This window comes from Mauremys reevesii, linkage group 23 (assembly GCF_016161935.1).
Source record: "Mauremys reevesii isolate NIE-2019 linkage group 23, ASM1616193v1, whole genome shotgun sequence".
NCBI lineage: Eukaryota > Metazoa > Chordata > Testudines > Geoemydidae > Mauremys > Mauremys reevesii.
The window spans coordinates 17,510,314-17,534,211 of record NC_052645.1 but is presented as its reverse complement, the minus strand read 5'-3'; the positions used below and the strand labels follow the sequence as shown (position 1 = coordinate 17,534,211).

General features: G+C 39.5%; 1 protein-coding gene across 10 annotated transcripts in view; it reads right to left on the bottom strand.

The window, feature by feature from the left end:
• Window positions 1–1,252: 1,252 nt before the first annotated feature.
• The window catches only part of PTP4A2 (protein tyrosine phosphatase 4A2), a 35,502-nt gene continuing 12,856 nt past the window's right edge, over window positions 1,253–23,898 (bottom strand). For 6 of the 10 annotated variants that reach the window (XM_039511695.1, XM_039511697.1, XM_039511693.1 and 3 more), the window contains 5 exons: window positions 14,625–15,300; window positions 12,502–12,594; window positions 8,335–8,465; window positions 4,994–5,068; window positions 1,253–3,882 (listed from right to left, as the gene is read on the bottom strand). In XM_039511695.1, the coding sequence (XP_039367629.1) occupies window positions 3,774–3,882; window positions 4,994–5,068; window positions 8,335–8,465; window positions 12,502–12,594; window positions 14,625–14,720 (504 nt within the window). In that variant the 5' untranslated portion in view covers window positions 14,721–15,300 and the 3' untranslated portion in view covers window positions 1,253–3,773. The remainder of the gene's footprint in view (window positions 3,883–4,993; window positions 5,069–8,334; window positions 8,466–12,501; window positions 12,595–14,624; window positions 15,301–23,898) is intronic. The other 4 variants (XM_039511701.1, XM_039511700.1, XM_039511699.1 and 1 more) reach the window with 2 other exon arrangements.

Sequence of the window (23,898 nt, the reverse complement as noted above, 5' to 3'; positions counted from 1 at the left end):
TACTTCAAATTCTGTAAGTAACAAATTAGTCAAGCGCTGTAGCTATGTATAAAGTCCTTACTGAGATCAGTCTTGGGGTTGCATGTATTAATGGTAAGTCTAATATAAAATCCTTTGACTAAAAGCATTAGAAAGTGAGACTTTCATAAAATTGTGAAGTATTTGAAATCTACTGCTTAATTAAGAATATTTACATATGCAAACTGACCTTAAACTGCATACCATCCCCATTCCAAGTGCATTACCTTAAATGGTATAAATACTCAAGCAATTAAATGTTAATCTCCAGCTAAAGAAAATATCCGTGTTTGATTTTTCAGAAATTGTTGTGTAAATATCTGGAAACAGGTTAACTTATACTGCCACAAAGAGGAAGTTCATATAACTAATTTGCAATTAAATCTATCTTTTTCTGCTGATTAAGCTTTGGTTAATGATGTGTTCCACTTTCATGCACAGTAACCAAAGGTAGAGTCCTTCAGAAACAAGTGACAGGATTTTGCATTAAAACCCATTATATAAAAAGACATTTATCTACACAGGAATAGGAGATGAACCTTCACAGACACAGCTTCCAGTATTATCATGGCTAGAGTCATTTATTATCTGATCTCCACTGGGGATTGAAACCTTGCATTAATGCACTGGTGAGAAAAATCTGATAAAAATTAGAAATCTAATACTGATTTGAGAGTAATTATCTTCTTTGATGGCAACAAAGCAAAGCTGACTAGAATTTCTATCTGTGGAGCTTTGAAAATAGCACTCTTGTTACGTAAGTAAATTATACATCTCTTCTATGGCTCTCCACTGCAAATGAAATGAAACCGATTAGGACCCAAGGCTCTAGAAATTCCCCCATGTAGCCCAAGACAATGTTTTAATTCACACACTGCCAAGTGGCACATTGTCTAGTCTTGTCCAGGAGACAAGAAGAGATTTGCAACACATCTTACAGTACTTGGAAAGGCTGAACAGAGATTTCATGTTTTTTAAAAACCAGGTGATTTAGGGGAAAAGAAACAGCTGATGTCTGCAGCAATTCTTCCTCTTTTCAGGATGGAACTGTGCCTCCCAAATACTCACTGAGCCACAAGCAAGCTCACACTGTTCACTGCTGAACTGTGGTCATCAGACCATCTACGAAGGAGTGTCTGTAGACAGATTGGTCTGAATCCGTTTAGGAACCAGGGTAAAGAACAGAATTTAACATCTATGCAATGAGTAAATTCATTGAGAACCAGAGGTAAGAGCCATTTACAGTAAGAACTTTATTGCACTATGTCCAAGTGCTGAACCAGCTATTGTGCCTATTGAGCCCCTCACACTCCATGTCTACACTGTATACGCGTCTGTGCACCCATGTGACTTTATCCTGTTTTCTCAATTCAGTTAAGGTTGCAGGGTCATAGTACAAGCTACTACAGTATATTGTTATAAATCAAAGTAAAACTAGGAGGAATGCAGTTATACACAGAGTATGTAAATAGGGTTTTTTATTGTTCTTTTAAAGGGTCTGGGCTTTGGTTTTCAATCTGGCTACAACCCTTTTCCCCTCCAGTCCAACATCTCTCTCATTTGTCAAGCCGACGTCAGCTATCAATACTTTATTCAGTTCAAAATCAAATGTTTTAATTTTGCAGAAACAAAAATCCAACTATGAGAATAATTAAAATGTTGGTTTGTTGTTTGGGGAGGGGGCAATATTAGATGCTTCCAGCCTTATGTACCCCTGCGCAGAATCAAACATTACCAATTATTTTCCTAACATGTAGGAATTAGCCTCGTGCACAAGTGTGCACCCCCTTTATCTACAACACACACACAAAAATTGAGCACATTACACATTTTAAGGCAGGAAGGAGTTTGTTACTACATTAATAGAGCTTGAGTCAAGGTACAGTATCTGAGCTTTGGGGGGGTGCAGTGTTTTATAGCTTTGAACCTACAAAGGGATCTTTTGGCATGTCCTTAAGTGGGAAGGTTTGAGTAGTACCATCATTTTTTGTTTGAACTTAAACACACTTCTAGAAATAGAATTTTAAAATCCATTATATGTTTTCTGAAAGTGTTTATGCAGTTTTGTGAGGTTACAAATTAAAACAAAACTTTGGAATAGGAAAATATTGTATAGAGGCAGTTCACATAACCAGTATCTGAGGTATTACTAAAGAGGGGGGTACCAGTCTGCACTTGCTGACACTGCTGCTGGGACAGACAAATGAAAGCCTTTGGTGCTGCACAGCAAGAGACCACAGGACAAGACGATCCTAAACCTGTGTTCAAAGTCCTCAGTGGCTGACCAATATTACGAACACAATGTTGAGTTGAAAGCACACAAGATCACTAATGTGGCAGAACACTAAGCTGGCATTACAATTAATTTGGTAAAACCAGTTTTACTGAAACTACCTCTCAGAGGCAGTGCAAATGACTAGTTTTGATCAGTGCACTGAACCCAGCAATGACTCTGCAAGGAAAATACTGCACTGGTCCACAAACAATACATCCTTGCCCCCCCAAAATCAGCATTTTCCCCACCCCGTAAGTTATGGCCTGCTGACAGTGTATGAATATTAGGCATTGTTGGTGTGTAACCAGTGATTCTCTCTCAGAAAGAGCCTGGTAAAGAAAAAAAGAACAAGGCAATCAGTGGTTAAACTGAACTGTACATGAGGACCAGTCCGGGAAAATACCCATAACCAGGCATTTATTCAGAGACCAAACTGCATATACACTACCTGAGCCTCACATGCAGTACCAATGAGACCCTTCCAGTCCTGGTTTATGTTCAAAGAGGCAGAGATAATCTGGACAATGACCACAACAGCCTTTGTTTCTTAGGACAGAGGAGTTAAAAACTCCCTGCCTGGAATCTCCTTTAGTTGACTAGGACACTTTTGCATTATGGATGTCTGAATCTTCCTCCACCAGGATATAATTTTTCTACCCAAGTAGCAGAAAGTTAACTTCTCAGCCAAGTTTTTTGGAGATGTACGATTTAGTCAAGCGTGCGCGCGCACACACACACGTGCCCACACGCACACAGAGCATTATTTGTAAAAATACTACCTCTACCAATTAGAAAAGGCCTTTAGCAGGTTCACCAAGTGTATTAGAGAGTCTTCAGTTAAAGAAAACTACCAAAAACATCCCATCATTTGCAAAGTCTAAATACCACATAGAGACACAACACAACCACCACTATATTTCTAGAAGAGTGCCCAGTTGGACTTAAGGCTATCACACTGCTCACCTACAGCAACAAAGGCTCATCCTTATTTCTGTCTGCCAGCTCCCAGCAAGGAAAGAGGCAGGGGTGGGAGGGACTATTAAAAAATAATAATAATAATAATAATTAAAAAAGGAAGTCCCAAAGGAAATTCCACATGCCAGGACCTAACTATGAAGCACTGTCCCCGAACCAAGAAAATGGTTTCTGCAAAACCCAATGCTCTGCTGGTTTTCCTTAGACATAAACTTCACTTTATTTTATTTTTTTAAAAAAAGTTAAAAATACAGAAGGTTCAGAAACTGATTTTCTCCTGGCAGATATTCAAACTGCACCTTGAGGAGAAAACAATCCTTCACTGAAATGTTGCTTTTTTTAATTTTATTATTTTTTTAAATCATCACCACCATTAGGACAGAGGCTGAGGAGCACTAACTCCACCACTAATTTGATGACATAGTTTGATTCCAGATTCACATTTCCAGGTGACAAGAGTCCAGAAAACAGCCATGATAACTTCAGCCTTCGTTTAAGGTTTCTTTTACTGAACACAGCAGTGACCATTGGTATCTTTGAAGCGTAATCGCATCTTAGGTCGGTATTTCTCAAGGTAAAGCAGCTGTTTGGAATTGAAAGCTCCCCTCCTTTTCCTAAAATAAACAGAATGAAGGCGTCATATCAATTGCAAAAGTACGGCTTCAGTTATTGTGTATATTTCAAAATAGATAGCCGCTCGCCGCACTGCAAGGTTTTTCCAACCCCACAGAACTGCCATCTGGCTCGCTTCATTATCCACTGCCTCCTCTAGGAAAGGAGATCTCAACGGGGACCTGAAACTCGGGATCTGTAGAGCTGAATTAGTCAAATCTATGGATTATAAAACGCTTCCATCCCTCATCTTACTGAGCAGACTACAGCATGCCTTTGGGCTGGGAGATTTAGTTTCCCTGGAGTCCACTGCCTCTCCTACAAGCAGAAGTGGTTGCTGAATGACATAAGGGGCATTCCACCCTCCCCTTAAAGATTAATGTGATGTCTACATGTGTAGTATTAGCTAAGTGAAGACATGACAACCAAATACAAATATTTGAAGGGAGTTAAAGAGGATTATTTAACTTAAGAAAGAGGTAAAGCTAGGAGTAGTGAGAGGAAAAATCAAGGAATGAAAATTTAGGACCAAGGACGTCCTCTTGACAGTGAGATGGGTTAGGGAGGCAGCTGAAGACCCTGGAGCTCCAATAGCAACACAAAACATGTTTTTGGCACGTGGTTGTATAGGATCTTCCTACCTGGTGGGCTTCAGTTAAAGATCTGGTGCTATTACAAAACCCCCAGAACTTTATGCTCTCTCTCATTCAAGCACCACTTTTGCTGTTTTCCATGTTGGATGGCTGCCACCAGTTCCTGAGTAGACTATGTCCCTTCCACACATGACACAGTCAGGATTCCTGATCTTTGGGCTCCTGCTGTAGATTGATCATGCTGCTTGACCCAAGAGCTATAGAACGTCATGCTGCTATGGTACCTGGCCAGGCTACATTTGTTTTCGGTTCTTTAGTAATTTGTCAGTGTCCACCTCAAGCAGGAATTTTATTAACTGCTTCTGTAAGTTCTTTTGTTAGCATTTTACTTTCACTCTAAATGCACTGCGGCACAAACCAGTGCCTTCATTCTACATTGCTCTTAAAACACAAAGATAAAATTGCATAGCCAGCCATAGGAGAGGGGAAGCATGCTGGAGAGCTAGCTACTTTTACTTACTGCCTTATGAACTGAACTGCATCCTCGTACTTCATTCCACATTCAATGAGAGCCAGTGCAACTAGGACAGGAGCCCTGCGAAGAGAAATCAGTATTTATTTTAACAGTCTAGAGAATCAATGTATTGAACCCCTCAAAATAGATCATATTAGTCTATAAACAAACAGCTTAAGTATCCTGTCTTTAAATATTTTTCCTACAGCAAGCCATTTGCCTGCAGCATCTAATGTAAAATTCTCTTCAGCAGACAGCTCTGCTTCCAGCACCAAAATCAATAGCTCCTTCAGTGTCTGCCATGAAATAGTAATAATGGATTTTTATTCTTTACTTTTTTACTATAAAATAATTTTGTACTTTGCTGGCCATAAATAAATTTGAGGTTAATCTTTGGTACATTTAACTTCTTGTTACAACACAGCTTTAATCCCATACAGACTAAAGAGATGAACTGCTTTTGAAATGACAACATTGACATTTATTCCTTTTGCTAGGTTATATGTGGGACTTAAGGGGCAATGAAATAAGATTTTTGCCTGCAGGTTGCTGTTCTGAAACCAGCCCAGCTGAGTAGGGAGTATATGTGGATGGCTGGTTCAGGGGTGTTTTGTGAATGGAGATGATGCTCTGAGTCCACTTCCTAGTGCTCAGTTTATATTATCACTAGCACACAATTTACACTAGCACCTTGCTGGCAAAGGAGAGGTCAAGGATTGAACAGAGGTTGTAAACTGAACGACTTGACTTTACAGTTAATCAGGAACAAAACTGAGCAACTCTGGCAGGGCAGCTTGCACCGTCACTGCTGTGCAGTACCTGGATAAACACAACTTCAGTTTTCACTGCTGTCAGTCTGAAACCCCACAAGCACTAAATGCAAGTAGTAGAACAGACAACATTTGAGGTTCGATTCCCCAGCAGCATAAATTCCCAGGGCCTAAACAAAACTTGAGAAGTTCTTCCTTTTCTTTCTACAAAAAAGGGAACCCAAGAGGAAAACCAGAAAGGTCATTCTGAATGAATAAATCTAAAAACTCGTGTCTGTAATAACAGTAGATGTCAAACTGTCAGCCCACTTTGACTTAATGCTGGGCAAGAAACAGGAGGGTTTTAAATCATTTAATTGAGCTACAATATATGGTCATCTTCTACCCTGCTCCCCCTCCCAAAAAAATCCTCATAGAAACAAGACAAAGAACGGAGTAGCAAATCATGTTAATTGCCATGTTTTTGCATTGCTCAGGTTTTTCCCTGCTTTAGCATTTCACCTCTCCCCCAGAGGAAGAAATGGATTTAAGAACCAAGTTAAGACCAGCCAACCCAACTTACATGCCTCTTCTTGATTTTTCTTTATCCCACCTTTCTGGGTTTTCATTATACCTATTTAAGGATTTACAGGTCACCCACTCCCTATCACAAAAGCATCTCAAGTATTTATCTCTTCGTTCCCAGCATGTTGGACAAGTAGCCATTTGTTTACAGAACTTATTTGTTTACATTTGTGAGACTGGATGTTCTATTATTTAGCTTTCTCAATTAACTGAAGAATTGAATTTTCTTTTTAGTCGCAATCATGGTGACTCCTTCCTGGAGAAGGAGAAAATTGCATTTCAGACCCACAAAGAAATCATATGCGAGAGAGATCTCTCTTTACCCACCACTTGGGTGAAACAGATCAACTTTTAAATAGCACATAGCACTAATGTACAACAGTTTAGAGGAGGTGGTGAACAGCATAATAGGTTGAAAACAAAGGAGGAAATTTAGGACACAATATATGATTACTAAAATTGGATTATGTCCAGGAAGACACCTGGATTGAATACTCCACCAGGAAGTACTGGGGGGCCTCAGGCACAATGGACCTTGGTTTTGGGTCTTTATCAAAAAATGGAAACTCCTACAGAACAGTGCCCCTAGAATTATGCTGGGATGGTAGCCAATACTAACACAGGAGTTACACCCATTGAATTAGTTATATTCCACTGCATCTCAGAGTTCCCTCATGCAAGTACTGAACTAGCCTGATCCTAATTACCTTATGAAATCTAATTAAATGATTCAAAAGACTAATTTTAAATGACAGTCCAATCTATCCAAAACCACCTTCCACAAGTTTATTCTACATAATCAACTGGAGCTTTTACATTTTGAAAGAGGTCATTAATAACCTTGTCAGCTGTCCTAGTAATTAGATGCTGTAGAAATCCACAAATCAGGAACAATCTTGGGGCACTCCCTTCCCAGGCTGGGAGGGAAGGAGATGTGATTTGTACAGGTTGTGGAGTAATGGGAGGTAGGAAAATAGAGGGGGAAATGGCACACACATGACAATTTGCTTAGCTTTCAGTAACAAAACAACACTACAATCTCAAACAATACCTGTCCTAGTCTTAGGATGAATATGAAATCTGTGGCTCCTGTGGAAATAGATGTATGAATTGTATATTGGGGGTAGGCAATACAGCCAAGAATTAAGGGATTTAAAAAGAGAGACAGAACCAATATTCTGAGTTACCAATTTGAGGAAAGGCAGTTTAGGGCTGATGGAGCAAATTACAATTCACTGGGTCCCCTAACCACCAAAAAGGCTATTTAACCTGCTGTTTATTAATGTATTATTATTCCAGCATTCACACTGCTGCAGGAATGTGAACCTCTTTTTTTAGGTGCTTATAAATGAAAAAAAATTGCTCTGGTCTGCTTTCAAATGTCTCAACCTCAAAACTAAAGTTTAAAAACTAGTTTGGGACTTTCATACATTAATAGATACAAGATAGTTGTTTTTTTTTAAATTAAATTTTGCATGCCAATTGTTCGTAACATTATTCAATGGCTTTGAATATTTGGAAGGCAACAAAAAAGAATCCAACCATATAAGGTGCTTATAGAATCTCAAACTCCCACTGAAGTCAATGGAATAGAAGGCATTCAGAACCTTGTTTGCTCTGGGCTTAAGCTACAATGTATTTGGCTTATACTACATATATACATTAGGTTTGTCAAAAAGCACAAGAGATTTTTAGCAGAAAGATGCAATGCATTTTTCATTGAGTAGATTCTCTAATTCTTCTGGCACCATTATGACCTGTCAGATCAACTATTGTGAACAAACAATCCAAAACGAAACGAGAGCTTTGAGATACAGTTGCCACCTACCATTTTAAAATTGTAGTAAGCTTCTTTGATTGTGATGGTGTGAAGTTGTTGATGTTACTTAAACATGGTGTGTTTGGTTTTTTGTAACTGAATAAATGCAGCTATCTTCCAGAATGAAATCTTCAACTAGTTAATGTATGTGCTAAAGTGAATCCCTTACAAAACCAAAACAGCAGAACACTTACCTTCCCAATCCTGCAACACAATGCACAGCAACACAGCATCCAGGCTCTTCACGAAATTTGGTTTTCAACAGGTTTAGCCAGTCATCAACTATTTGATTTGGGGGTGGCGCTCCATCATCAAATGGCCAGTCCTTTGGGGGAAGAAAAGATTAGCTATAATTTTTGTGCAGGAATTACACATTGATAGAGAATGCAATCCACAATCAATAGTAGGGCTAGCGGGAGAGGAGCAAGGGGCGGCACAAGCTTTTATTCAGTCAACATCCAAACTCTACACTGTAGCTATTAAACATGTAATTTCCTAGGATTCCAGATATGGATTCAATTATACCATAATATAATACTCAACAAAATTAAAGTGTCCTTAAACATTTTAAATTAAAAGCTAATTCACTAAAAATCAGCTAATTCGGTCTAGTGGAAATTGCTGACTAACAACTCAGTTGTCAAATAGACTTTGTGGAAAAACTAAACAACTGTCTTTGAAATATCACTGACACTTTGTAATTAAACAAATCTGAATAAATTGTAATTCAATTTAATACTTAAAGAAGGAGGAAGCAAGTTCGATATAATGCGGTTTCACCTATAATGCAGTAAGATTTTTTGGCTCCCAAGGACAGCATAATATCGGGGTAGAGGTGTACTTGATTCTCCCTGATGAACCGGAACATTTCAAAGAACAGAATTCAGCCTTAACTCTTGATGTTCTTGCTTTGGATTTCCCTCATGTTACTTACACATAACTATTTAAAACCACATTAACTTACAGTTTAAAGAATTGACATAAGAACTTAAGAACGGCCATACTGGGACAGACCAATGGTCCATCTAGCCCAGTATCCTGTCTTCCAACAGTGGCCAACGTCAGATGCTTCAGAGGGAATGAACAAAGCAAGTAATCAAGCGAGCCATCCCGTTGCCCCATTCTCAGCTTTTGGAAAACTGAGGCTAGGTACACTTCAGAGCTTGGTTTTGCATCCCTACCCATCCTGGCTAATAGCTATTGATGGACCTATCCTCCATGAACTTATCTAGTTCTTTATTTAACCCTGTTCTCGTCTTGGCCTTCACAATACCATCTGGCAAAGAGTTCTCAGGTTGACTGTGCATTGTGTAAAGAAATACGTCCTTTTGTTTGTTTTAAACCTGCTAGCTATTAATTTCATTTGGTGACCCCTAGTTCTTGTGTTATGAAGAGTAAATAACACCCTTTATTCACTTTCTCTACACCAGTCATGATTTTACAGACCTCTATCATATCCTCCTTAATCTCTTTTCTAAGCTGAAAGGTCCAAGTAATATGAAAGCTGTTCCAGACGCCTTATAATTTTTGTTGCCCTTTTCTGTACCTTTTCCAATTCCAATATATCTTTTTTGATATGGTGCAAACCGATCTGCATGCAATATTCAAGATGTGAACATACCATGGATTTATATAGAGGTAATATGATAATTTCTATCTTATCTATCCCTTTCGTAAGGCTTCCCAACATTTTGTTAGCTTTTTTGACCGCCACTGCACATTGAGTGGATGTTTTCAGAGAACTATCCACCATTACTCCAAGATCTCTTTCTTGAGTGGTAACAGCTAATTTAGGCCCCATCATTTTATATGTATAGCTGGGATTTTGTTTTCCAATGTGCATTACTTTGAATTTATCAACATTGAATTTCATCTGCCATTTTCTTGCCCAGTCACCCAGGTTTGAGAGATCCATTTGTAATTCTTTGCAGTCTGCTTTGGACTTAACTATCTTGAGTAGTTTTGCATCATCTGCAAGTTTTGCCACCTCACTGTTTACCTCTTTTTCCAGATCATTTATGAATATGTTGAATAGCACTGGTCCCAGTACAGACCCATGGGGGACCCACTATTTACCTCTCTCCATTCAGAAAACTGACCATTCATTCCTACCCTTTGTTTCGTACCTTTTAACCAGCTACTGATGCATGAGAGGACCTGTCCTCTTATCCCATGACAACTTACTTTGCTTAGAAAGCTTTTGACAAGGTCCCTCACCAAAGGCTTCTGAAAATCTACTTACACTATATCCACTGGATCATCCTTGTTGACCCCTTCAAAAAATTCTAGTAGATTGGTCAGGTATGATTACCCTTAATGAAAACCATGCAGACTTCTTCCCCAACAATCATGTTTGTCTCTGTGTCTGATAATTCTATTCTTTACTATAGTTTCAGTAAATTTGCCTGGTATTGAAGTTAGGCTTACCGGTCTGCTATTGTCAGGATTGCCTCTGGAGCCTTTTTTAAAAATTGGCATCACATTAGCTATCCTCTGGTCATCTGGTACATTAATCCCAAAGATACTATTATCCATTCCAGCCTCCTATTTCCCTAGCTTAATCTCTTTATTGCATACTCTTGTTTACCAACACGTATAGTTCAAACAGGCTACATCTAATTCTCCAATTCCCTGCTTTCTCACTATGCCATCTGTCAAAGCAGGCTCACTAGCTGCCACATTCCACCATCTTTGTCTTTCTTACTAGTATATCACATATCATGGCGAGAACTCAAGATTTGCTAAAATGCTGTTTCAAGAGTTTCATAAGGCTTTTGACCTCAACAGTTTTAAATAACAGATGCTAATCTCTGTCAGGCTGTGGTTTTAAACTTCATTGGTTTTGTAAACAAATGTTAGCTTTAAATAGTGGCATGTCATTTTCTCAACCAGCTGGTAATATAACACCATTTCTGAATGGTGACAGCAGCCTGTTTTGACAGAGCTGGTTTCAAGAGGGACAAGTGGTTGTGGGTCATGCTGTTGAATATTCAGAGCCACTCTTAAATGCCAGAACACCACTGTGATCTATTAAGTAATGAAGATACTATCATGGCCGGAATCATCTGGCTCAAGTATGACATTAGCAGCAAATCTTCTCTGTCACCTCCTGTTTTCTGTTATCCTTGTCTGATGTCTAGAGGACTTGTTCCCTCTGCTGTTTTGCTCTCCTGCAACAAGAGTATACTAGGAGCTGTTACATACTGAATGCAGAGAGAAGGCTAGTTATCAAGGACAAGTGTGGCAAACATACCGGATCCCGTGTATATAACTTAGAATTTGTAAGGCACTCAAATATCATGGTGCTGAGGAAAATACAAGTTCCCAAATGGATATTTGGTCATCGTTGCAGAAGTAAATTGGTTCTTCTGCACCATAATTGACATTGGCCCATTTTCCAGTCAGCATGGTGTATGCACCTCACCTGTAAACAAGTCATTTTGACCAAAACACTGTCACACTCTTAAGGAATTTTATGACAGCTATACATATGTATTTCAACAGAAATGTGGAGGTAGAAGGAAAGAAACTGCATCTCTGGTAGAAATAGGATTGTTCATGAGCCTGTGCTGTTCCTGGGCAGTTTGCTTTCCTAGCAGAGCAAACTGACTGCTATAATTCATTCATTTTGATGATGCTCTGGAAACACTATGACTAATGGGTGTGCTGGAGCAGGGAAGATCATCCAGCAGAGAAACAATGCTGCAGTGAGGCAGGAGGCTCCCCACAAGCTAGTGCTGAAATCAGAGCGTGACAGTACCCATTTCTAAATAACTCTGAGCCTTTTCTCTTGAAGTCATATATAAGTTTAAGAGTAGGATCAAGCAGAACAGAACGTATTCCACAAATACAAGTTCTGCAGAGTTGTGTGGATTTTCCTCCAAATTGCCCATGGTCTCTAGCCACAAAAATGAGAGGCAATAGAAGACTACCACAACTAACTGTTAAGCGAGGTGCAGCTTCTGGGATCACAGTGGAGAGACTGATGCGTCACTTTAGCCTTTTTATTATATAGAAAAGTCACATCTGACATACTATGCAGTGCCTCAAAAGTTCATGTCTGCCTTCATCCCTAATGCCTTCATGCAGCTAACGAAAAATCTACCTAGAGACACCAAGCAATACCAGATTTCATTGTGCAAATCTAACCATAAACAGCACAGTCACAATATCTCAAATGTATTTCACCAAGTTACAAGCAGTTTACTGAACAAGCATATCAAAGTGAACTCTCAATTGTTATAGTAGTAACACAGTCCTGGGTCATTATCAGGCAGAAGCATGAATGCAAAACAGTGCTGGAACATCTGATTCATATTTAATGATTTTTCAGTTCAGAAAGAATTTTAAGAGAGACTCACTAGAACTTGGATTCCTTCTTTCTCAACAGGAGCTTTATCATACGTGGCATCACAAACTCGCACCAAGGTTGTCACTCCATACTTCTTAAGCTCCTTTAAGAACAAGAAGAAAAGCAAACACATGAAGCACACTCCCAGAATGGGGAATTAGAGCATTTTCTCAACTTTAACAAAGCCAAACAAACATGCTATGCTGAATCAATGACAGTGTACATTGCTCTACAGTTCCATGGAGGAGATTAGATAATTGCGGAGCAAGGATAGCTCCAAGAGCCTCATCCAGTTCTAAGCTGGAAGGATGTGGTCTTGACGGACATTATGATGAGGGTTAAAAGGCCGGGGGAAGAAGAGGAATAGGAAATACCTCTGTGTCAGTCTCACCTAGGGTGGAAGGTCAGAGTGGGAAAACTGCCTTATAGGTATGCATATGTAACAGCAAAATTAAAAGAGTTACTTATACCCTGCATGCAGATTATTTTTCTCTTTAAATAGAAGCATGGATCTGTCTGCCTCAGGCAATGCTGAGACATTTTGAAACAGAGAGGAACAGAACACACACACAACCATATTCTAGCTTCCTTGTAACACACTAGAAGTAGCACATCGTGCTAGATAAACAATGAGATCAAACTAAAGCTGCCCCAGTTCATTTTGAAAGATCAAACAGCAAGCAGCATTTCCTCCTGTGCCTGTACCAGGATTGGCTCTTCAAAGTTTTAGTTTTACACTTTAATACCCCACATGCACTGTCTAGCCCAGGCTCTAGGCCCCTGGACAAGGTATTAGAAATATAATCCATAACAATAAAATGAAAACATCACACCAGTGGAAAAAATTAGGGTTTCAGTCCAAATTAACCATTAGTATCTGAGCTGACTGCTGACAAAAAGAACATCTTCCTGAAAGGTGGAATCATGTTGATATGAAAGCTCAATATCGGATCACAAGATCTTACCAGAATGGAAGAGATCTATTTGATCAAATCTTCCCCCTGCAAGGGCATGATCTAGTCCCCCTAAAGGACTTAAGAAGATATACCATGGTTTGCAACAAGATGGGATCTAGTAGTAGGCTGTACCAGTATTTCTCTGGTGATGCCATCTATTACTGCAAAATTTAAGCTTCAGTTTTAAAAAGTGTTTAAGCCCTTATCATTTCAATTACAGTAATTTGGATATGACCCAATGTACAGAGGAAGTGACTCCATTCATCTCAGTTTAGTCTAAAGATGTAATTTTAAAATGTTGTCATTACTAATTCCATTACCAGAAATGGTTAACTATTCTGGGATTAGAAGGGGAGTTTGATAATGACTTTTTTTTTTTAAAATTAAAGTCTGACCTCTCTCTCTATATATATAATATTACACTTGATCTTAGTCAAAAGGCCAAACAGAGAGCGATTAATCAACCACTTATTCAAAAGTCAGAAGGTGAGACATGGCTCTCTGGGGTTAGTACATTTTATTACATCAGACAACAAAGGTAAAGACAACATGCTAAGTCACCTGGCAAGTTATGGGGATGGCAGAGTATAACGGCTTGTCTACACCTGAAATGCCACAGCTGCACAGCTGCTGCGCCATGATAGTATTTCTGCATAGACACTATCTATGCAAACGGAAGGAGTTTTTCCATTAGCATAGGTAACCGATCTCCCCGAGAGGCAGTAGTTCTGTCAATGGAAGAATTCTTCTGCCAACCTAGTGCTGTCTACATGAGAAGTTAGGGTGGCTTAACTATGTCGGTCAGGCCATAGATTTTTCACACCGTCTGATCCATGTAGCTGGGTCAACCTAACTTTTGATTGTAGACTGAGCCTAAGAGGAGTCACCTTTATGAGCTCCAAAAGGAGTCCCACCCAGCCTCTCTCAGTCAAAAGATGTAGACTTTGAAGAAAGGAAATCACCAAAAGCTTCCTTCTTACAGAGTCAGGAGAACTTTAAACAGTTTAATGAAACAAAGTACCTGATTTTTTTTTTAAATGCTTTAACTAAGTATAAAGGGTATTTCTGATGGCATCACCCATGGTAGATCTGGGAGATGTCTCTCTAGTGCTGCTTTAGAAATTTCAAAACACAAGAAATGGAAAAAAAAAACTACTACTGTATGTGGCTACCTTACCTCTGTGAACTTGTTGAGGGTTGCATTGGTTGGGTTGTGAGTGATCAGGAAACGCATACTCTCATAAGTAATCTCCACTGGGGCTGGACGGTTCATAATGGCAAACAAAAAAAAATATATGTGGGGGCAAAAACAAAAAACAAAAACAAAACAAAAATCAATAACCCTTGAAACGTTTCACAGCAGAAAACATTAAAAAGACCACTAAAATGCCTGGGCTTAATCAGAACTATCTTTATTGACTTGTTTGTTCTTTAAGATTTTTCACTTCAAGAAAACCAGGTTTGCTTTAGAATCCACTTGAATTCAATTTAGGCCTCAATAACTGCAGATGGTATCCTTCAGACTCTAAAAATTCTGACTACATGCAAGACTAGGCAGCCTGTACTACATTTAGGCACTGGTGAGGCAAAAAAAATAAGGACAGATCTTCTCTCCACTTTGTTTTCTTGATGCTTAGTTTTGCTTGAGTCAGTAAAAGGAATATGCTTCCAATATGCAGAAGATATCCCATATATTTGAGGGTGACCGCTGTGTCTGGAGTCTTCAAGGCAAAGTAATTATGGTACGTAGGACACGCTCACTTGTCAGCTAGGGTGCTGTGCTGGGCCTGGCAGAAGTCTGCCCTGATGCTCAGAATCGCCATAAATGTGTGACGTATATTCCAACAGAAAACCTAAGAAGAAGAAAAATGTCATTTAAAAGGGATTGTTGCTTCTGATTGTACAGTGCTATTGACGAAAGTGCACCCAGAAACCTCAACATAATTAAAGCATTAAGCATTAAACAAACAAACAAGCCTGCTTTTGAAAGTACTTTGATGTACACTGAACCACATCTTTTACTGTAGTACCAAGAAGCATTCCTGTCTGATGTTCTATCTTTTAGCATGATGGATGACAAATATTCTACAAAATCTCAGTTAATCAAAAATACCAGAACTAAAGATGAAACAGCATCCTCATACACTCAAGTAGCTCATAATTAAACATTTACAATAGAAAGCAGCAGACGTTCTCCACAGCAAAATTCTATGATTAATCTGTATGGAACTAGATAAGTTCATGGAGGATAAGTCCATCAATGGCTACTAGCCAAGAGGGTCCTGGATACAACCCTATTCTCTGGGTGTCCCTAAACCTCTGACTGCATGAAGCTGGGACTGGATGACAGAGGATGGACCACTAAATAATTGCCTTGTTCTGTTCATTCCCACTGAAGCATCTGGCACTGGCCTCTGTTGGAAGACAGAATACTAGGCTACGTGGACCAGTGGTGTGACCTAGTATGGTCAGTCTTATGTTCTTAATCTGTAAATCAGCCTACCTTTCGTAAGCTATTTATGTAAATTCAGTTTCAACACAAAATGGCTAGATAACAGAGTTTCACTAATCAGATCACCACTTCCCTCAAGTAAATATGAATAGCATGAAAAGGAAGCAGAACAACTGCACTGCTAACATTTTGTAAAGCAGTATTCAGAACACACAACATAATGGAATACAGCAAAATTCTAATTCTACTTTGGATCAAGGCTGATTTTACCAAAGTTACAACATTCATCAGCTAAGGCTATGTCTACACTTAAACAGCTGCAGCACTGCAACTGCGCCATTGTAGTGCTTCCAGGGTGGATAAAAATCAATGATTAAAAAAAATAATGGATTTTTTTAATTTAATTTGGATTTTTTTGATAAAATTCTTTGAGGAAAAAACCTAAAGATAGTTTTACTTAAGATACATTAAAGCTCAAAGATATCTCATCATGGAATAGGGATTAGAAATTCTAATTCTATCATATGAGACAATATATTCATGTAATGTTTAAGAAAAAAATTGTAAATGAGTTCCAATAGTTCATGGATTAGGGACCCATTCTTATGGGGTTTCACAGGCTTCTGTATAGATTATTTAGGTTAACCTTTCTATCTACCCAATGGGACTCGGGGCTCAGTCTAGAAGATACCATCAGAGATGCTTAGTTTTGCAGTTCTCAAACTGTGGATTTGTGTTTCCAGAGGTAACATGCTTGTTAACAGCAAAAATGTTTTTAAATAAACAAACAATATATAGAGGTGAGAAATAACAGACCTCAATCCTATTGTCCCTCTGCAAATTTGTGTACACAGAGTCAATCCCTTACCTCTCTAAAAGTGCACAAGTTTCAAAAAGTTCAATGAATAGAAGATTGTTGGGGGCAGTATAGATCTGGACAAGGAGAAGAAGTCTGGAGAAAAATGTGAGAAGCGAGGGACATATGCTTGTTTTGTTAACATATTATATGTTTCCTGTTGAAGAAAAAAAATCCAGAATACTTAACGTTGTTTTAGTTAAATAAAACAATTTAAATGTCTGTCTCCTAATACAGCATAGCAAGAAACTCCTCTAAATACTAATGATTAACCTGTTGAATTGGAGATAGTTCACCTCCCAATGACGTCATAAATATCTGCTTCAATTACCTTTGGTAAATGAAATAACCAAACAATCATTCATTTTCTGATATAGCTGTAAAACTAATCTGAAAAGTATTCAAAATAAATCACTGTTTAAAAATGTATCACGTGTACCTTCTAAAAATGAAACCTACATCTATCTCTGAGTTGTGAAAAATATGCATTAAGGTTATAACAATCAACAAGAATGCACTTATGTAGAAAACCATGATTAAATTGAGTCTTCCTGACTAGTGATTTAAATCAAATCCACCCTGAGTGCTTCAGTGTAGACAAATCACTACAGTGACAGGAGGGGTTCTCCTATCATTGAAGTTAATCCACCTCAGTGAGAGGCAGTATCTAGGTAGACAGAAGATTTCTTCCTTTGACCTTGCACTGTCTACACCTGGTGTTAGCCAGCCAGGGGTGAAAGTAACTTACAAGACTTACTGGTACTGTCGGAGTCCTGAGGGGGGCATGGCCTCAAGTGGAAGAGGCGGGGCCTCTCAAGATTTAAAGGCCCTGGGGCACTGGCTATGCCTGGGAGCCCCAGGGCCTTTAACTCAACCAGGGGCTCCCAGCTGCAGAGGTGGGTGGGAGCCCCCCGGGGCTCAGGGGCAAATTAAAGGGCCCAGATCTCTGGCCGCCACGGGGAACCCCAAGCTTTGCTGGGCTGGGGCTGGGATTTAAAGGGCCCGGAGCTCCTGCAGCTGCGGGGAGCCCCGAGTCCTTTAAATCCTGGCCCCAGCCCGGCCGCCGGAGCCACAGGCAGAATTTAAAGGGCTCTGGGCTGCCTGCAGCCCAGAGCCCTTTAAATCCCTGCGGCGGAAGCCGGTACGGCCAGCACAGTGTACTGGCTCTTGCCGGTATGCCGGACCAGACGGGCTTACTTTCACCTCTGTAGCCGGCTTAACTACGTCTCCCATGGGTGTGGATTTTTCAAACCCCTGAGAGACATAGCTATGGCAATGTAAGTTTTCAGTGTGGAGCAGCCTTAAAACAATGGAGTAAGAGAATGGAATTATTATAGGCTGAACTGGTAATGCCACCATTACGATTGCTCAATAGTTCTAAGACCCTGCTTTCAGTTGCTTATAACTTTGCCAAACTTCAGCCATTTGGGCTGACATTTTCCATGCTGGCCTCCTGCCTACCTCAGGCTGATTTTTTTTTTTTTTTTTTGGTGTGGGGGGAGGGAAGGTGTGAGGGAAGTTTCAGATAAAATGATTCAGTCATTTCTGAGAAAGATTAGGGGAAAATATGGTTTGTTCATGCTAGAAAAACTGTATAGCCATTTTGCTGAGAAGCTCTTGCACCTCATACTTTGGAGCAGGGTCTTGACATTTGGCAAGGAGGTTGCCTTCATGTAACGAAGATACCTTTTGCCATCCCCGTGAAAATTTACCAAAATTAGGCCAAGTTATACAACTATGAAAATTCTCAGTTCATACACACACAGCAGAGATTTTAGAGTTTGGCATCTAAATTCACTGAAGACTGTCTGCACTGATCATGATCCAGTACATGGCTGCAAGGGCAGAGAAGACTTCCCTGCAATTGCTGCTCCTCCCAGCCAGAACTACTATGGTGCCAGGCATCAGAAAGAGTGGTTTTGCTGGCAGAACTATGTTAGTTTCCATGGCAAAAGAAGATACTGGCAAAAGCACTTTTGTGCCAGTATCATCTCCATCCTCATTAGGGCTTTTGTCAGTATAGAAATGTTGTTAAAAACCTCACACCTGTAACCAACATGGATAAACCAGCAGAAGTTTCTAGCATAGATCTGACTGAAATGCAGAGGGGTAAGGAGCCAGGCCAGGCTGCAGATAGGACATAATCCAGTAGGAACTAGTCTGAAACCACAAGCTCATTTCAAAGGCAACCAAACATTTAACGGTAAGAACTTTTAGTCACTGCCAACCTTATCCAAGTTCGCAGTAATGAGGGATGTACCATCCACTCCTGCCACATAAAAGATGTTTTATACTACACCAATAAGATGTAACAAGTTTAAGTCTGCCATGAAGTATATAGACACAGACCCACCCCACTGCTGGAAGCAAACTAGATGGGCACACTTAAGGGTGAAATGCTAAACAAAAACAGGAAGTGTGCTTTTTACTGCTCTACATTAGCACTAGTGTCTTTTTTTCTGCTTGTTTTTAAGCAGAGAAAAGTCAGGTTGATGCTTCCTTTCCTGGAGAATTTTAACAAGGTCTTTGGAGGAGTGTGATGACTGTAGGCAGAAATCTGAACTGGGACAGTTACTACTCAGATTTTGGGCTTCCTGATATCACCATGACAGTCAAAGATTTTGCCAAGTTGTCTAGCACACAAAAAGTCAGTCAGTAACATATTCCTCGTGTAAAAATGACAGAAAAGAAGTTCTGAATAATAAACTTCATTAACCAATCTTTGTACAAGGAGTAAAGACAAGGAATTCAGCTTTACCTAGGCAAAGCTCACCAGCACGGTCTTATCCACTACGAATAATTTCAGATAAAATAGACCCTTAAGCTAAAGGGGAAAAGAGATACATTAAAAATAAGAGCACTTAAAGCTACAGAAATATGTGACAGGAACTTCTTTTTTAAAGAAGTAGCCTTAACCAATGGCAGAAAATATAAGAAATGCAAAACTGACATTTTATAGTCACTAGCCTAACATGAACTAAAACATCAAAATGGCCCACACAATCAATTACCCTTTCTCTGACATCAAGTCAAAAATCAACTGCAGAACAGCAATTATTTCCTTAAAGAGTTGCTTTCAAAGCCAAAAAAATACATTTTTAATTAGGATGCCAGAGGCAAGAACAGGGTTAGTCACCTTACCCAACCCTAACACAGTTTTTATTCTAAGTGATTGAAATTCAGATTTCTAGAATGAACCTTGAAATATTTATCAGTTTAATAATTACAAGATTACATTATAAGTTCTCTCCCCAGAAGGAAGAGTTCCAGCTAATATATCACAGTTAAGTCCTTGCATCTGTCAATTCATGAGAACTAGTCACAACTTTATCTTGTACACATTTCAAGAATTCAAAGCAAACAGATTAGTTGTGATGTCTTACAGTCCGCTACAGCTCTGATGTACTCAGTAAAAAAATTTACTAAAGTCATGGCATATGCATGTGTTCAGCACCTGTAAACTCTTGAGCAAGAGCAATGTGGTCCTCTTTCAGGCAGAAACAGTGTTTTCCATTTAAGCATAAACAGAGTCAACTGATTCTTCAGGCCACTGTCTAAAAAGTAAGAATAGTTATATCAAAAAGGAAAATTATAAAGTTAACTTACTCTTGAGGACCTGATAAAGCTGTTTAAATAGATAGGACAGTTCAGCAGTTTAGTGATCATGCAATACATGAGAGGAGAGTCCCTAACATCCTGACAGCACTATGGAAGCATAACAATCTCTGGTGAAGAGAATATTTTATTTTATTGTTCTAAAACTACCCGTTCTGACATTCTTCAAGCAAATGACTGCTCTGAAAGGAAGGAGCCTCCTCCAACTCTATTCAACTATACTGGGAGTTGCAGCAACATCTGGTCACAGAGGTTATACTTCTCCCATTCAACAGCAAATCAAAGAGTTACACTCTACCCAAGTTTCTTTTCCCAGGATAAGAGAAACATCCACAAAGTTTGATGTCTTTATTACAGTACACAAAGGAGACAATATGTTCTAGTGAATTAGGTGTGGGACTGAGAGTCAGAAACTCAGAGTCTTAGTAATGGCTCTACAACAGCTCACTGGGTGGCCTCCAGTGAGTCATTTAGACCATGTCTATACTACTGGCGCTTCAGCAGCAGAGGTACAGTGCTGTAGCTATGCTGCTATAGCACCATAGCATAGATGCTTCCCACAGCAATGGGAAGGGGTTTGCCTATTGCAGTAGGTAATCCACCTCTCCGAGCAGCAGTAGCTAGGCTGACAGAAGAATTCTTCCATCAACCTAGATGTGTCTACACAGATGGATTTTTCACACCTGAGCACTGTAACTATGCCAACCTAACTTTTTAGCATAGACTAGGCCCTATTTTTGGTATCAATTCATCATCTGCAAAATGGGGCTAATAATCCTATAATACTCCCATGGGGGCAGTAATTGTTTATTTAGTTAATATCTGAAGAATGATTTGAAGATGGAAAGCAGGGGTAAGTCAACTTTGTGTGTGTCAAGGTCCAAATTTCTTGTTCAAAGTATAGTCAAGGACAAGACTCCAGAGAAAATCATAAAAACTCAAACGATAATAAGATGTTGTGAGGGAAGGACTCTGTTTCCTCCTTCTCCCCAGGGGAAACCAAGTGGGGCCAGGTTTCTCCGCCCCCCCCAGGTCAGGATCGCTGGGGAGCTATGTGGGGGACAGGTCTCTCTGCTATTCCTCCCCACTGGGTCAGATTATTTGGGGGAGAAGTCTGTCTGCATCTCCTTCTCCATCAGTGTCTCTGGAGAGCCAAGGTTATGGAGCCAGAAGGTTCTCTCCCCCTCCCCCCCCCCCCCCATCTCTTCCTAATTTCTCACCATCACCTAAATTTCCTTCTCTTTTCTGGAGGGGAGGGGATAGTGCTTCAGGTTTCCTCAGTTCCTCCAAGGAGGTGAGGTAACATCTTCAGGGCTGAAGCAGCAAGCCCCAGCACACCCTGAGTCCTGGCGTGCCTGCGGTGGGGCTTCAGCCTTAAGTCCCAGTGTGCCAGGACACAGGGCTTCAGCCCCATGGGACGTGCCCCAGACTGAAGCACACCCCCCCCCAGTAAAAAAAAAGTTTGAGACCCATTGTGCTACGTGTTAAATATATGAATATTTTGAGAAACTATACTGTATGCCAAGTTAAATAAGCATCTAAAGACTATTTGGTTGTCTATATGCACATTTGCCCCCAAACTCTTAAATACCATAATGTAACAGAACAATTTATATCAGTGAAATAACCTTTTTTTAAGGAGTTAAGGAAAACCCTATTATCCGGATCAAAAAGTCCCTAAATCCAGACAGTAAATTTAAACATCTTTCACTTTGCCAGTCAAGATATCAACAGGCACTTAATCCTGGGAGCACTGACTGGCCATTATGATTGATCAGAATGAAAATATAACCAAGCTTCAACCTCAATGAATGCCACAAAATGAACAATTCTGAGGTAGTTTTGATTCCCAGTTTCTGTTCTTCAGAAAGAGGGAAGATGAACGTGAATGGCTACCAAAACATTGCAACTAGGTTGTCTTCTTATGGATAATTTCATTAAGTATTACGTGACAGAGGCAAGAAGGCATCCAACACCTCAGTACTACAGTGAGCTGTGACTGGTCTGTTACAAACCAGAGTAGGCCTTGCACTGACATGATTAATTTTGCTATTTAGACACCTTTATAATAGCCTCATAGCACTTGATATGATCTAAAAAGACATCTTTATTAGCTAAATTACATGCAAAAATACTGTACAGCTTGCAAGAGTTATGCTTAAAAACAAACAGATGGAAGAAGACCCCTATATTAGCCTCTAAAGTTTTATTTAAAAAAATGCTACATCAGTCACTTTTTTAGATGAACCAAAAACAGTCAAATATGATTTCTGACTTGACAGACAGAAGGCAATGTTAAATGTGTGAACTTTAGCAATGGCATTTAAGTTTGATTTTATACTTAGAGATTACCTACTTTACTATGGATTGATACCTAAATCAAGTCCTTCAACTGTGCAAAATCCTTGTACTTCTGTATTTATCCTGCACAAGATTAGCAGAACAGTCCTCCTGACAAGCAAGTATCAACAATCATAAGTTTCAGAGTAGCAACCGTGTTAGTCTGTATCCACAAAAAGAACAGGAGTACTTGTGGCACTAAGGTGCTCCCTAGCTTCACCACCCCTTCCAAAACCTACATTTACAAGTGTTTCCCTTGCTACATCAAGGCAGTTAAACAGATTGCAACAGCTGCAGCTTCCCAGGATTGCAAGATACAGATACTTTGGGAAAGGTTAGTTGTATCACCTTTCAAAATAACCTAGTGCACAGGATGCAAAGCAAAACCTGCTAATTTGCAGTCTATATTAAAAAAATACCTTCAGTATTTGTGAGAACAGCATCTTGCAATCCAGTTTATGTTAACTCATTTTGTTCTCAGTTGAATACTACATTTGATATTCTTTTAATGAGATTACTTAATAGTCATGAACTGCTGAACTTGCTTTCTTTCCTTCCCTCTCATAAAAATCTTAATTCCTGTGTTTTATACCTACATACCTGCAATAAGTGACATGGAGTTTTGTTCTGGGTTTATTGGGGGGGGGGGGGGAGGAAGAGTGCTACAAGACTTGTGTCCTAGAAAAAATCCAATTCTCTTTATATTATGGCCTAACTAGACTTTCCTTGTAATTTAACTTGACTGCATTACACTCCACTTCCTGTTCCGATGTAGGGCTGCTACATTCTACCTCGTATGTGGTGGAAGTGAGAAATGTTACTACTACACAGTTTGCATGCAATGTAGTTGTAGCCATGTTGGACCCAGGAAGAAGAGCTCTGTCTGGCTTGAAAGCTTGTCTCTCTCACCAACAGAAGTTGGTCCAATAAAAAAAAAAAAAAAAATTACCTCATCTACCTTGTCTCCCTAATACCACAGGTACATTCAGAAGTGCCTTGAGGGTTCTGCTGGATTCAAAAGGTGCTTTGTAAGCAAAAGATTTTATCAGGATTCTAAGAGTTCTCCAATCTAGTCAAGTTTAGCAAAATGGACAAACATGCAACACTGAAGCGTCAGGAACTCAATTCAATGACAATTCTTTTCTAGAATACACTGTCTAACTGTATAGAGAACAAAATGCTAGTTCT